The sequence below is a fragment of the Poromitra crassiceps genome (genome assembly GCF_964638095.1).
Source record: "Poromitra crassiceps genome assembly, chromosome: 28".
Classification (NCBI taxonomy): domain Eukaryota; kingdom Metazoa; phylum Chordata; class Actinopteri; order Beryciformes; family Melamphaidae; genus Poromitra; species Poromitra crassiceps.
The window spans coordinates 7,982,871-7,998,845 of record NC_139651.1 but is presented as its reverse complement, the minus strand read 5'-3'; the positions used below and the strand labels follow the sequence as shown (position 1 = coordinate 7,998,845).

At 45.1% G+C, this 15,975-nt stretch overlaps 1 protein-coding gene across 1 annotated transcript in view; it reads left to right on the top strand.

Annotated features, from left to right (window-relative positions):
• The first annotated feature begins 4,306 nt into the window (after positions 1-4,306).
• Positions 4,307-15,975, top strand: part of fto (FTO alpha-ketoglutarate dependent dioxygenase) — a 186,004-nt gene continuing 174,335 nt past the window's right edge. Inside the window, exon 1 of the mRNA XM_083662283.1 lies at positions 4,307-4,351. Coding sequence (XP_083518409.1) covers positions 4,310-4,351 — 42 coding nt within the window. The 5' untranslated portion in view covers positions 4,307-4,309. The remainder of the gene's footprint in view (positions 4,352-15,975) is intronic.

The following is a 15,975-nucleotide window of genomic DNA, read 5'->3' as shown; positions in this document are numbered from 1 at the left end:
CGACACCTGGTGTCATCTCTGGTTGAAAACACCGTCGTTCGAGCACAATGAGACTTCGCATTTACACGAAAAAGCCTACTTTATCTGGGCCATTGCGGTAAGCAGAAGCTACAGTCACAATGAGCCGTCTGCCTGGCTCATACCAAGAGCTGTACAGTACTGTGGCCTTAACGGGTTTAGATCCCAATGTATTACGATATAAATAATAGTCATGTATTTATATAGGCAATTAGCCTGCAACAAGTGCAGGGTCCAATCTCAACTCTGCACATTCCTCTCAGTTGCCCCTAAAAAAACAACATAAAGTATCAACTTTAAGTATAGACTTTTATCTAAAGCAGGTACAGTACCATGCGTTACAGGTGGGCCCCAGTGGGGATGGAAAACCCTACAGTAAATCTGGGGGTATTACCGCCACACTCGCCCCACTTAGGCTCCACAGAACTTTTAATCTCCCCCATCGTCGGTGCAGTGCCACTTTTTATGCCCTGCACTCTCCTGTACAGCTGTAAGTGAGCTAATAGGCCACCGGGGGCGAGCCAGGCAGGTACCCCGGTGGTACAAAGAGAGACGCGCGGGGTGATGCGGGGGTGCTTCAAAGAAACGGAGCAAAGGCAAGCGGAGTCGACGGAATGTAAAAAGTCAGCAAGAAACAGAAAACCTCTTTTGAAAGGGGGGGGGGGACATAATCGTTTGGAGGACTCCGGCTGCATAACCTTAAATAATACATTTCAGGTTTTGATATAACTATTACTGCCTGTGAAGCGCCCTTTGATGTTAATTGAAACCACTGGGCAGCAATCTGCTTTATAGCACTGACAAATAACAGTTTCCTAAGGCTTAGCGTTGAAGGTTAGCGAGCAGAGGAGGCACATACTTGCTCCATATGCTCATTCAATAGAAATAAAAATCAAAAAAAGCGATCGTCTTTATGGAGGGGGACCGCAATATGCATGGGGATAGTTCCTGGCCCAAGTTTGCGGGCGAGTGAAAAATGCTGTTTGCAAATTCTTAACAGTACCTTCAGCCCCGAGTTCCCGTGTGCGGTGCTGGACAAACTATATTGTTTTCAGTTTTTCCAGTAGGGACCGCAACTTAATTTGATAACGCAATAATAAAAAATCTAGGCGGTCCAAATAGAAACTCCTGAACAGGAAACGTATCATTATTCACAAAGAAGCCTGTCTCTTATATTTTTCAGATTCTTCGGGCCATGCGATAGTTTGAAGCGCGCGCGGGGGGGGGGGGGGGGGGATGATGACCGTGGGGGCTGGGGTGCTCTGGTTTTAATACAGACACCACACAATGGTCTCTGTCTTCCTTTACTGCATTCTGGCACTGCTCTCCTCACCTTTTCTTCCTCCCCAGCTTTTTCAAGATGCTCATTATATCACAGAAGAGAAGGCTTGTCAAAGGGGTCAGCCGGATCCTGATGCAATGTGTAATAACAGAAAACATACCCCTCGTCCTGAGCGCAAAACACATCGGCCAGAACAAAAAGAAAAAGAAGCTATGATGAGCTACAGAAGTTCAAAGTGATCCCCCCTCTTCTTCTATCCGACATTAAACCACATGAGAAAGTGTACAGGGGCGACCTCGGCCTGCACCCAACCCCACAGGACGGAGACATGAGAGGGAGAGAGGTGGCTGCCGGAGAGGCTGATTTGCTGTAGGACAAATGACAGGCGTTGTTGGAGAAGGTAATTGGCTTGTCTCCTTGTAAAGAAACCCAAACATTACGATCGCTCACAAAAAGAGCCAGAACCTAACCATCAAGAAGCAGCCAAAAGAGACGTTGATGGAGAGCAGGTTCTGTTCTTTGAAATGTACAGGTGATTGACAGTTACTGTATAGGACCATGTGAAGAGTTGGACACATGAAAGGAACATCATGTCATGATGGAGTGATGTGGGGGGGGGGGGGGGGGGGGGATAGATGGAGAATTATTTATTAAAGAATAAATGATGTATAACTTCATGACTGGGGTATGACATAAGTTGCATTACAGTACATATTCTAAATACACAAAATGATTCTGTAAAGTTACCTAAAGAAATAGCTTAATTTATGTTACTTGGAGATAGAGGATGGAAAACAAATGCAGAAGGCACACAGAAGACAATTTGTGTTTGTATGCAAACTTGAAATTCTCAATTTTTCACTTTTTCATTTCTATTTTGGGTAATTTGATTATGTTACTTCTGATGTAACCACTAATAAAAAAAAATAAGTCACCTACCCAACCCTGATCATAACAAGGTTTTCTTCACTGGCTCAAAAAAAGGTTCCACAACAAACCTTGAATGGTGTATATACTTTGTGAATAATTGAATACGGTACACTTGATTCTTCTTCTGCCATAGGGGTTGTGAGGGCCTTGACACTATTCCAGTGATTAAATAAATGTGGGAGAAAACAGTATTGTCTCCCTGTAAAAACCCTATACATTATAACTCACAAAGTCTGAGATCTGATCATCTGACCATCCAGCAGCCAGAAGAAGTGAGGCAGAGAACTTTTGTTCTTTGGAATGTTCTCCATAAACATGATTGACAGTGGGAATATGCCAATGATAGTTTGACACATAAAAGGAACACAGCGTAATGATAGATTGTGATGATGGGGGTCGGATGAAGGCAGATTTTTGACATCGTCCGACAAAGAAAAATAAATTATTTACAACACCATAACAATTTCTCTCCTAATAGCTCTAAAAAAGTTGCTATAATATCGCATATGCGCACGTTCTAATATATACACATGGATCTGGTTTTCGCAAAATGTCTCCCAGGATATTTTTCAAACATATTCTCCCCCACGTGAAAGAACGCGGGGAAGAGTAGAGGAAATGTAGGTTATAAATAGGAATCAAAAGAACTGCTCTGTTTATTGCTAAGGGATGCCAGAGACACCGGCATCTTTGAAAGTGGGAGAGCTTTTGAGCTTTTTACAAGACAGGTGAAAGAAACATGTGTGTTAAATCACTGCACCCGGCTCACTTGGGTCAGCTCTACCATAAAAGAAAAGAGATTACAAAGGAAACCTAATGAAGACACTGATCAAAGTCTGTAATGGTAATATGTAGCAGGTGTCTTCAGACCCCTGCAAGACGCCCCCAGTAGTACCCCGCCCTCCGCAGCACCAGCCGCTCCATCCGTGAAACTCTCTCAAGTCCTTCACATGTGCTTTTATAGGAACAACGGACAGAGTACATTTCAGCACCGTTCACAACATGTTATGAGCGATCTGGATGAACCCGAGGGGGGAGGCCCGAGAGGCCACTTTAACTGTGTGTGATACATAGGGGGGGCAGCAGCCGCATAGTGCTCAGTGCGTTTACGGTGCGCCTTCACAACTGGCGGGGAGTTGCAAAAAAAAAGGGGGCTGCCATGGTGGTTGTTGAAGCCCACCACACACACCGGCAGTAAGTAAAGCACCTGGATTTGAGATGCATGCAAGAGTTGAAAGGGAGCTGGCGGCCTCGCATTGGAGCACGTTCAAAGCATGATTGCTATTTTTACACGGTCTCTAAGATGAAAGTGGCACTGCTTTTGATTTGCAAAAGAGGGGGAACATATGGAATATCCATGTTGAAGATATGGATCTAAAACAAGAAAATAAAGAAAATAAAATAAAGAAAACAAAGAACAATTTAAATATTTTAAAAATCAAAGTATTCAAACATCATTATTATATGATGACGATGAGGATGATGATGTGATGATGATTGTTGTTGTTAGCAACCTAGTATTAGTAGACTATTAATAATAACATCAACATTTGGTGGGAGTAATTGTGCTATTAGAAGTACTATTATCATTGCTGCTGTTATTCCAATAATAAAACAATGACAATTTATGTTTTACATTTTGTCACAGTATTTTGACAGCTGTATGCTACTTGGGGGGGGGGGGGGGGGAGCTCCGAGCTCCAAGCAATGTTGCGCGGCTTAACGGCTTAACTCCACTTTGTGTATCTGTGCCATGATCTGTACCTGCGCAGCACCTGCGCTGCGCAACAACTAGAGCCCCCCGAAGCGTTTTCCGCCCCCAAACGCACACACGCTCTCTGGGATTTGTAGTTTTCATTGCTCCCCTCGCAGCGCGTGCTGGAAGAATCCGCGGGGTAAAAACATTTTACCCAGAAAATATTGACGGCGGGGCGTCGTAAGGACCCATATGGCGCGCGGCTTACACATTTTACCGTTTCGAATAGAGGCGTGGCGCGCGATATCCACCACTCGTCGAAACTACAATAACCAACGTGCCTCGAATGAAAGCGAGGCGAGTGTAAACACAACTCCAGGAACATGAAACGATCGGGTGACAGTGAGGGCGAGAAGAGAAGAAAGGTATTGGTAGCGTTTTTCTCCGTTAGGTTCTGGCAAATGTCTAAAGCCCTGTCGCTCGTTGAATATCTTATGCTCCTAATGTGACGCTGCTGGCTGCGTTCCGAAGGCTGCAGAGCCGCGAATGTCAACGCATACCTCACCTCGTCTGTTTCCCTTTTATTGTGTTTTGCATTTCTCTCCCCCCATTCTACCACAAGGAAGGAACATTGTGGCATTAAAACGCTATTTTTGCTCTGTAAACCGCTGATATGATGTAACGTTCGCCTACAATGTCGCGTCTTGGTGACATCCCATATCAAAATAGCAGCACGGTATAGATAGATGATAGTCTGAAGAGGGTATCACGTTATAGGCTATGTATGAAAAGATGACAAAAAAGTGATCATCAGGTTCATTATAATTGATTAAAAACAAAACAGTGTACATTGGAACCCCATTCTATATGACGGAAGATGAACTAATAACTGATCAATTGTATAGTGTAACTGTAAACAGGATAGCTCAACTTTTATAGTGAAGTTAGTGCCAGTGAAGAGAAAGTCAGATGTGGCAGCCAGCCAGCAGTCCACAGCTGTTTAGGGCTCTGCTGTGCACATGGGAGATGATTGGGACTACGATTTACAGTAGAAAGAAGTACAAATAGCCTAATGTTGGGGGGACAACTCTAGAACATAGCTTTTAAGTTGTTACTAGCTGTAATACTACCAGCACATGGAGGCCTGTACAACACTACTGCACTGGTATAACAGTGAAATCCCCTACTATACTGCCTGATTTTCTCACAGCGTGGGCCGTTTGGCGTACAGATATAACCTGTGAGGAGGAGGTAGTGCAGTACACGCAACTTGTGCCAGATGCGGCCCGCGACAGGGTGCAGAGTGCCCCCCCCCGACCATTTTCTAATAATTTCACGTTAGTTTTCATTGTGAATTAGAAAAAAAAATATATATATATAAAGTTTGACTGAGCTCCAGCTAAATTGTCAAATACCACAGTCTGCTCGCTACCCAGGCACTTATGTAATGTACTTAACCTAACTAACTTAACCGAACTAACTATCCGGTGTGCACAACGTTGTCAGACTAAACTCCGGCTGACACCACAAAAACCTACAATCCGCTAGAGAAAGATTTATACTGTTTGTTTATTAACTGGCCCCTGGCCTCCTATCATTTCACGAAAGTGGCCCCTGGGCAAAGCGAGTTGAGTATCCTGGCTGCCCTACGGCCTGATTCCTCACAGCGTGGGCCGTTTGGCATGCGGATATAACCTGTGAGGAGCAGGTAGTGTGTGTTTGTGTTGCTGCTGGATTGTGTGTTGTCCCGTGCTAACCTGAGCTTAGCGTAGTAGTCAGTCAGGCAGTTCACATGCTGTTATAACTGTGACTCTGACTGTTGTGCTTTATGGAGATACAAAGGGGAAATGAAGGAAGAAGGGACTCTGTCTGCTGTGCCCAAGGCAAGGCATCCTTGGCTGCACTTTGGCAGTGGGTCATATCTCTCTCTCTCTCTCTCTCTCTCTGTGACTGTCTATCTGTCTCACCTCCCTGTCTGTCTGTCTGTCTGTCTGTCTGTCTGTCTGTCCTCTTCTCTCCTGACTTGGACGCTGTGTCTGCCGTGGCGCATGTGTGTGGATCATGTCAGACAGCACTGAAACTATGTAGGACGACGTGGTTCCTCCTGTTTATGAAGGCAGCCATGGTGGCCAGATGAGCGGCTCAGAGAGAGAGAGAGAGAACTCATTCCAGCTGGCCCTCCTCCGGCAGCAGCAGCAGCCCTGCACACAGACCTACTGGCTTAGCTTCTTCCCCCTCTCTTTTTAGACAAATAAAAGGATAAACGAGAGGAATTATAATGGCACAAATGACTGTATAACCGCAGAGCAGCCAAATTGATGGAGCTACATTCATTCTGGTCAGTTTGTTGTAACAATGAGCCAGCGGTTGTATAATGACACAGTTATCCTGATAACTAATAACTGGGGATATATGCTTGTTGGTCTCATGCAGTCAGTGAATGTGTTTGCAATTCTGCACGATGGGAGAGATGTGCTGTGATGATGAGTGTGCTGTCATTTTGAGTTAAGGAAGGCGAGCATCAAGCGCTAAGAGCCAACCAAAATACACATTATGCTAGTCAATATAGCAGACTTGACAGGTGGCATGGCATAGTAGTCTATATATATTTTTTATTGTTAGTGAAATGGTGTAGAACCTACTAGGCCTATAGCGAAATTAATAACATCCCCACTCCCATCCAGACTCATCCACGTTGATTTCACCTTGAAATGTTTGCATTAGCAGCACTCTTTACATGGGAGCTTCTCAACGTGGGGTCCAGAGATCCCCAGCAGGGGTCTCCTGACCATCCCCAGCAAAAAGAGGGATCATTTATCTTCACCGTAAGCCCACTCATGAGTAACACAATGACATAATGTACGACTATTTTGGTCATGCGTTTCATACGCTTTATGTAATAACACATCTAAAAGCAAAAAATCGTATAATCAGATGGGGAACCCTGGTACAAAATCTTACCAAATGAGGGGTCCGTAGTCTAATTTCATTGTGTCAGTTTAGGGTTTCCTGATGTAAAAAAAATAAAAATAATAATCCATCAGACTTTTTTTCCCAGGCTGGTCTTTTCCTTTGTTGTTTCAATGGGAAAAGACATGTTTTCACCAGTGTTGGGCAAGTTACTTAAAAAATGTAATATACTACATATTACTAGTTACTTTCATTTGAAAGTGATAAGTCACTTTACAATATTACATTCTGTGTAGAGTAACTTGTTACTTATTACACTACTTTTGCATTACTTTTACCAAAACAACAGCAGCAGCAGAATGACATCACCGCCCCGGAACCATCCCGAAAAATAATTTCAACCGCCTTGAAGTCAGTGTTAACAATCGAAAATTCTAAATGTTATTCTTTTCCTTTGATATTGTCGTCTATAGTGGTTATTTGCATAAAAACACACAGTTTGATTAGGAAATGATTGTATCTTCTTAAAATATGTGCTTTGATTTAATAAAATGTAACTCAATTTGTAACTTGAGTTACTTGACAAAGTAACTGGTATAATATTACTGAAATCCTATAAGTAATAAGTTATATTACTGAGTTACTGCTAAAAGTAATATATTACATGTAATATGTTACTTTTGTAATGAGTTACCCCAACACTGGTTTTCACACAGCATGAGACATTATCGAGGCTATTTCTGTGCATTGCACAGGGTTCAGAAATAGCCACGTTTCCACGTGATGCGTCCGGCGTTGCCGTAGCAGCGCTCGACTCAAATCGACAACGTCTTCTCATTGTGTTTGAATCCTAATCGTCATCACAGGACACATTTCCAACTCGTGCCTCGGAAAGCGTGACAAAAAACAGTGACCCCCGTCGTCCCTTATAAACCCTCTGTTCTCATACTGTCTCTTTGATGCTCGCTCTCCACTCGGGGCCGGCGATGACAAGTATAAAGTGTGGTTGTGGAAACAGGAAGTGCACGCGAGGCTGTACGGGGCTAAGTAATGATCACACAGGGTCACCAGATGTTACGCGGGCCTCGGCAGCACCGGCCCCCATAGCTCAGATCGGCTTCATTGCTTTTTTTCGCCCTGGTTGTTGTGGCAGGCTAGTGCAAGCTGTTTAGGGTGTTTAATTTCTCAACACTCATTAAAATGGTTTGTGTTTCCCTCGGCAATTCTGTTAAATTAACAACTAGCGGGGGTAAAAGCTGATTATGTGGCCACACATCCAGACATGGTTAATCAATCCCACCCCCCCCCCCCCCCCACACACACACACACACACACACAAAATGTTAGCCGGTGAATTAGTGTAAAGGTAACGATTTATGGCGACTAATGCCGACGTCCTGTCATGTCGGGCGCGGTGTTTTAGCGAGAGGGGGGTGGGGGGGTGTCGGCGGATTCAGCGCATTCAGCAGCTTTGCGCTCCCGTCGGCCATCTTTTTCTCCCCTCCCTCTCTTCTTAACCCGCACGCGCTAACATGCTGCTCGCTCTATTAATGAGCCAATAATGGAGAAATAGTGTTGGCGCTGACATCAAACACAGGCAGGGATACCTAAAGGCAGGGCAGCAGCAACACACGCTGAGCTTAGATTTACACCCGGGCTCCGGGGCTAGTAGAACCAACGAACAGGGGGCAAAATGGGGGGGGGGGGCTTGGCTTGGCATGGGGGGGCTCTCTCCTCCTCCTCGTTGGCTTCATCAGACCCCCGCCGACTCGAGCGCCGCGGTAAAAAAGCCCGGTCGGCGTCTGAAAAAATACGGCCGTGGCAGATAATGATACCATTACACTAATGGACCCCGACAAATGAAGGAGAAACCCAGACGGGCTCCTGCTTTATTACCGGAGGGGGCCATTTCCTCGCTGCATCGCTAATGGCCGGAGCACCCAGTATTGATCAGGCCATCATGCCGCTAATCCTCCACAGAATTACTTATCGTCGCTGGGCGAGGTGTCGATCCACCTCTCCACCCGCCCTGCTCTGGCCTCGCGCGCTGAGGCAGGGGGGGGGGGGGGGGGGGGGCGGCGCGGCGCTGGAGGGTCCAACAGGGGACCCACCGGGCCGTTTATCCGGGCCGTGATTTAGGGCCGAGAAGGGATGGCGACCGGGAGGTCTTTGGCTAGCTCAATGTGTTAGCCCCTTTTTGTTTTGCTGTAACTAAGAGGAGGGGGGGGGGGGTGTCGAAGAAGGCAAATGAACCCAACAGCTTCCATTTAATTAAGGAGCAGGGCAATGATCTGGCTCCTCCCCTCTTTACGGGCCCACTGTGGAGCGGGGGGGGGGGGGGGGGGGAGGAGCCGAGAGGTTTGCTTGTTGTTGTCCTTCTCAGTAATTGAGCTGTGCTGTAAATAAGAGCAGGCGGCTCATCATCACCACCAGCCAGCATGCGGGGAGCCAGAGCTCTGATTACAGACTGCTCTCTGCAGCGCGTCTTATCTGTGCTCTCAAGTGATGTCTGTTCAGCTACCCACTCCGTTTACTGTACGCTGGTGCTGCACAACGTGGCTGAAGATGGATGGACGAGGAGGACCACACCACACGCACATTTGTTTTGCTTCTTCGAACTACTACAGTAGCAGCTCTGACCACTTCAGCTGGAATAGTGGCTTAGCGTTAGCTTAGCTTTAGCTTTTAGGAGACGGAAAAAGATTTGATATAAATGATGCATGCTATGCATTATTCGAAACATGATTGAGAGTGATGTAGCCTTGGTCCCATTATCATTACAAATGAATAGGAGGGTCAGGTAGCACAGAGCACTGTGCCCAGGGCGTGTGACCTGTCACATCCTTGGCCCCCTTTACTGGGCCCTTGTGTGCATTAGCATCCTCAGGCCATTGGCCGCGTTAGCATCGTAGCATCAGCAGAGCGCCTCCAGTCACCTCTGGCCTCGGCTAATCAAAAGAGTTTACCTTGAGGGGGCGGGGCATTTAGCACCGGCTTCGTTAGGGGCCACTCCTGTAGCCGTAAAGATGTGTTTATATATTTCCATCTGGAGCCTGTCGCGGCTAGGGAAACGAGCTATTGATCTGGATATTTAGTCATTTCTTTCTGCGTGCGCCATCAATATTGTGCAAACATCCGTCCGCGCGAGGGGTTGACCTCAGCACCCGGGCCTCTGTTTTGCGCTCCCATCGGAGTTCAATGATATACTATTCTGAAAAGTAAAATCAATGAGTGAATATGAAGTTTTGCTGGGTAATATAGTGCAGGGCCCAAGCACCCCCGGGTCTTTCATTGATCGGCTATGTGAGTTGGTTGGAGGGGAGGGGGGGGGGGGGGCTGATTAGTCTGCGGCGCTGCTGCTGCTGCTGCTGCGGAGCTTTTCCTGCACATGTCTGTTAGCTTGTCTTGGCTGTTTGATCTTTGGCTCGTATATCTGCACTGAGTTGTTTACAGATCAGCTTGGTTATTATAGTCAAGCTGCTCTTTAAGCTAATGCAGCCATCACACTTACGTCTGTGATGCATTTCTGTGCCTGCTGCTGTGCACATTTGTATGCAAAGGATGCTGGGTAGCCCAACGGTATTGAGATGAAGTTGATCAGATGTGGTTAATGATTATAACATTAGGATTATCATTATGGTATTATTAGTAGTAGTAGTGGTGGTATTATCTATTTTCATTGTAACTTTGTCTTTAATTGACTGATGAAATGCTTTGATCACAAAAACAACTGAGCTTGCAAAATAGGCGAAAATACTTTTTGCATTATCAACAGAATAGATCCAACACACTGGGGCTCGGTATTGGCAAGGACCTCACGATACGATACGTATCACGATACATGCGTCACGATACGATTGTATCACGATACAGTACATATTGCGATATATTGCAATACTCGACATAATTTACTGAAAATTAAATTAGCTGTGTACCACCCAGGTAGTGTAATAATATATACATCACTTTATATTGATAACTTAGTGGACAAATTGAGTCAAAACTACAGAGTGTTGAGTGTGTTACTGAACGCACTGAAATAAAAAGTATTCTTATTGTGTCACTGAACACACGGCTGTGCAAAAAAATCGCTACGGCGATATATCGCAATATTTTCCTGAAATATCGATACAGTATTGCGGGAAGAAATATCGCGATATATCGCTGTATCGATTTTATTGCACATTCATTGCTGCTACAACACACCTGCATAAAGATGAAGTGTGGCTGCAATGATGCAGTGAAAAGAGATTGATTGTTTTCTTTCTTCTTCTTTGGTGGATAAGAATGTTGTGTGTGTGTGTGTGTGTGTGTGTGTGTGTGTGTGTGTGTGTGTGTGTGTGTGTGTGTGTGTGTGTGTGTGTGTGTGTGTGTGTGTGTGTGTGTGTGTGTGTGTGTGTGTGTGTGTGGAGCCACTTAGACTTTTATGGGGTAAGAGATTCTCTCATTTGAAATAAATTCCATTTGATGGCCACGCATTTGTCGTATTAAGTGTGATCAAGGGCAGATCTTAGGCCTGGTCTTCTAGGTGTCAGTGATGGAAGGATGTGCTTCGGTTGCCATATATATATTTTTTTTTGCTCCACTGTGTCTCTGTGATACACAACCGTTGCAATGCACGCTGGGAAGTGATCCTTAAATCCATAACATACATGTCCTCCTATGACTCCCTCGTGACAGTGAAACATTCAGGAAGCGTTTTGTGAAGAGGAAATGACCCGGCTAAGTTACTTATACATGCATGAGAGATAGTTCATTTTAGTAGATGACGTCCTGTCGACAACAACCATGGTATGCTATTCTATGTGTCAGCCTCTCATGATAAATGTGAGAATCCGTGCATATCTCTCCCTCAGTTCCTCTTTGTTTTTTTATTATTATAGCAGTCTGCGTTAAATGTATGACATTTTAAAGGTGCATGATGTCTACATTTGGTTTGCATCTGGAAGGAGATCAACTTTTACGGCCCAGCCTGCATTGTCTCGGCCCGGGGCACATGGTTGAGATGGTCTGCCAGCGGCTCCCAGATGTGTTTCAGAGGAGGACCTGTGATCTTACTAGACATCCACATGGAGAAGCAGAAGATAGCCTTCTGGTAGGCATTAGAGGCTGGCCCCGCTGGTGGGATCCCATGCCATAGTGAGTCATAACTGAGATAGTCATCCATGGCCGGCCATAGACTCAAACAATTTTGGTGAATGTTTTTAACAGAAGATGAAACTGCCATAGGTGATAAAGTCTTAACATGGCAATAGAGCAGGGGTGGGCACTTTTTTTCCCCCTGAGGGCCATACTGACTTACATCAAGTAAGCGAAGGGCCACACATTGGAGATTATACCTGCCAACACTCCTGATTTTCGCCGGAGTCCAACTATTTTTAACCCTCTCTCCCCCGTTGTGATTGGTAATTTCGTGTTAATCTCCTGATATAATAGTGATACAAATCCAATGGCTGTAGTAGCAGATGAGATTTATTAACATAATTCTGCCTTTTATTGAATTTTTGGGGGTCGTTTTGTTTTTCCTTGAGTCCGGCCCAGGGGCCGCATTTTGCCCTAGGCCCCAGGGCCGCAAGAAATGACTGTAGAACAGTCATTTCTGACACATGAGATTACTTTTAGCCTTTTAGTCATAAAGATTATTGAAAGATAGCCTATTCCATATTCCAGACTGAAATGTTATAACAGAAGTGGAGTATTGGCCAGAATGACATGAACATTTGGACACTTATTCAGGGGGTATCTTGCATGTTGCGTTCAGGTGCACTGTAATTGTTTTTTGTTTTTTGTTTTGCAATTCCATCGTGGGGCACACATTTTGCCCATGTGTTCAATAGTCCAAAGGCTTGGTGCTTGAAGTGGTATTTCATTTTTGTAGAATTTAATTAATTAATATATTTTATATTTTTTTATAGTTTCTAAATGATCAAGCATCAACATCAGCTTTTTCTTAACTCTTTTCATGATGAGTGACTTAACCCCCCCCCCCCCCCCCCATTAGAATAGCACATCAAATAAGACATTTGACTACTCATATTTTTTTCTTTCTTTTTTACTGCCACATTATGATGTTCTGGTTGTCAACCGTATGGTGAATTCATAGTTTAACCACCTTTTTTTTTTTTCACTGCGTGCATGGAATTCTAAAATACTCCCATTTTGCATTCTCCCTATTGGAAGCAGTTGCTACTAGCATTGTCCAAACAGCCCTTGACAGCTGGCGTGTCTTGACAGCCCCACCCAGGCACCTCATATTAGTGTCGAGGCATTAGCTACTGATGTCAGCGTATTGCTAACAAGGCCGCGGCGTGGATCATGCAAACGGGCCGAGCAGATCAGCCGTCAGATCCAATGAGATTACATTGAGTGTGACCCCGCCCGAGCAGGGTTCATCTGTCACGCGCGCGGCCCGTCACAAGAGAGACATAGAATAATCAATTGGATCAATAGGTGGTGGTGGCTCATTGGGCCGGTGCTGAATAAACATGGGAATGACCCGCTCACCTCAGACACAGAGGCTACAGCCTCCAGGGGCTTCATTAGCCACTCGAGGCTACGAGCCGTCCGGGCAAGTCGTTATTTTCCATTTCTCTTTCTTTGGCATCCTTGTGTGTGTGTGTGTGTGTGTGTGTGTGTACACTGTGGGTGTGTGTGTGTGTACTAGTCAGTGGGCAATTCGGCCTCCCTCTGTTTTGAAGCGAATGCGGAAATTGTATTCTTTCAAATGGCCAGTGGGGGGCGATTTAGGTACATCAGAAACAAAATCGGTAACATGGAAGTGAATGGGAAAATGACCCGACTTCTCTCTTGGTCTATGTCTTAAATAAACACTTTGCAAATGAGTTTATCGTCTGAATCAACCATTTCAAGTCTTTTGCTTATGCTCTCGTGTTTTCTACATTATGGCCCCATTTCGAGTTTAATAGACAATAAATACGTTGGATAAATGAGAACAGTAATACGTCCAACCAGTGAGAGGCAGCAATGTGCCGCAAGGCATCTAGTCTGCCGGAAAGCTGCAGAAGAAGAAAGCTCGCCAGATAGCTCGCTAGCAGATTAGCAAGTAGCAATTCAGCAAACTATCACAAACAGCTTTATCTTTATGATGTTTTAATAATGTTAGTAGACACACGTAACTGTATAGATCCCCGTTATGAGGTCAGTTTATCAAAATAATTTGCTTTTAAACGGTTGTTTCATGCAGGAATATCATTTTAACTCCGCCGCCTAAACTACTGGCTTCCGTAGGGATACTATTATATCTTCGGATCTGCGATCGGACGTCGGAGACGGGTAGGAGAGCGTTTTGAACACTCAACCGCCCCAATTTCCTTATGCCTCGCTGTGTGACCCTGATTCAGAGTGGATCACAGGGGGAACACATGGGGCTAGTGTGATGGCAGAGAAACGTCCGTTTGTTTATTTGCTGCCTCGCGTGTAACGTTATTTAGACGAGGCACACACACAAACGGACAGACGTTTATTTATAATCTTTTGCGGTTATGTAATCGCACGTGCTGACATCGTGATTGAGATTCGTTTAGTCGTGCAGCACTAGTGTGTACTGTGCGTTTGTGTGCAGTGCATGTGTGTGTGCACATGCTGCCTTGTTTGTATACACCCATGAGTCTGTGCCACGATGTGAACGGCATGCTGGGAGAAAACAAAATGAAAGTATTGAAATGTTCCATAAGCTTGTTTGATGGCAGTTTTTATAGCGCTATGGATACGAGAAGGAGTTAGAATCATAGACGTAATAGTGAGTCAGACAGACCTGAGTCATTGAGTATTGGCCTACCACACGGAAAATGCCCATAATAATAGATGGTAGCTAGCTCAGAATACATCACCACCTCCCAGTCCCGAGCTGTAGCTAATTTTAGCTAGCTCCAATAAAATGAATTTCACTGTGCAAAACCACCTGCGCCGTTTAAATGGGGGGAAGAGGAATCTCGATGCTGTTTATTTGTGAATTTATTTTCCTTTGTAATGACTCACCTTTCCAATAAAGCCCAAAGTGCCTAACCGCTCCGGTGTTGGCCAACATCTGGTTCCAATGGAAAGTCCAAAAACCCTTCATTCACAAAAGCTGCGGGAGGCCTGCGTTCACAAGCCTCTGTAAACGGCAACTGTTAATTTGTACATCATAAGTTCTTTTCCATAAACGTGTTGTAATGGAAGTGTGTGAAAATACCTGGCATGTAGCGTATTGCCCAGGGGCGGCTAAACGTGCTTAGCAGTGCCCCTGTTAGCTCGAGCCAACTTTTAGCGCCGGTGTTAGCGTAGCCAGCTGGAGGTTAGGCCTCACCTGCTAAACCACCATTCACAAAATACCAGATACTTTTCTGCCTGTAAAAGAAATGCTGTTATGTTGTAACACGGTTGCTGTGTTGCTCTGTAGTCGGAGCATGACAGCAACGCTGTTAGCTTCGGGTTTCCATTTCCTGTGTAGCTCAGTGAGCATAGCACTAGCATTGCCAACTTGGCAATGCTAGTGCTATTGCTCACAATGGCAAGGTTATAGGTTTGTGCGCTGTGCTCAAAAGCAAAATGGCTGCACTGGGGCTTCCTGGTGGCTCAGTTGGGATGTCCTGGATTCAAATCCAACCTGGGACCTCTCACAGTACCTACCTGTCTCTCTTCATTGTAAGCCAGGCAAAAAGTATCCTGGTTAAAACCATCCGGATCCTTGAACTCACATTCTGGTTCGTTCTGCGATTCCATCCGGCCTCCAGCCCGGGGGTCGGCCCTTTTCGTCAACGGGCCAATCAGGAACCTGCCTCCTAGTTGACATTGTAAGCAGCCAATTACAGTAGGAACGCTGCTGCAGTAACGCCAACGTTCGTCGAGGTTAAACAGCCATAAGTGCAGTTATTTCAGAAATTAGACTCACTAACAACAATTACACGAACCCGGAGTATGCAACAGCTGGGTTTCTCGGCGGAAAAGACGTTTTTGCCGTTCTTTTCAGAGTGGATTTGGATTTGACTGCATCCGACGCTGATTGCCTGAAGGAGTGGATTCTTCTATCCACTGAAATGACTGTGCACGGCTCAGAGTCTAGATGCAATTGCAGAACGAAAAAGAATGTTCACAATCTTAATCTTATTATTATTATTTTTTAATGCTTGCACTCAGC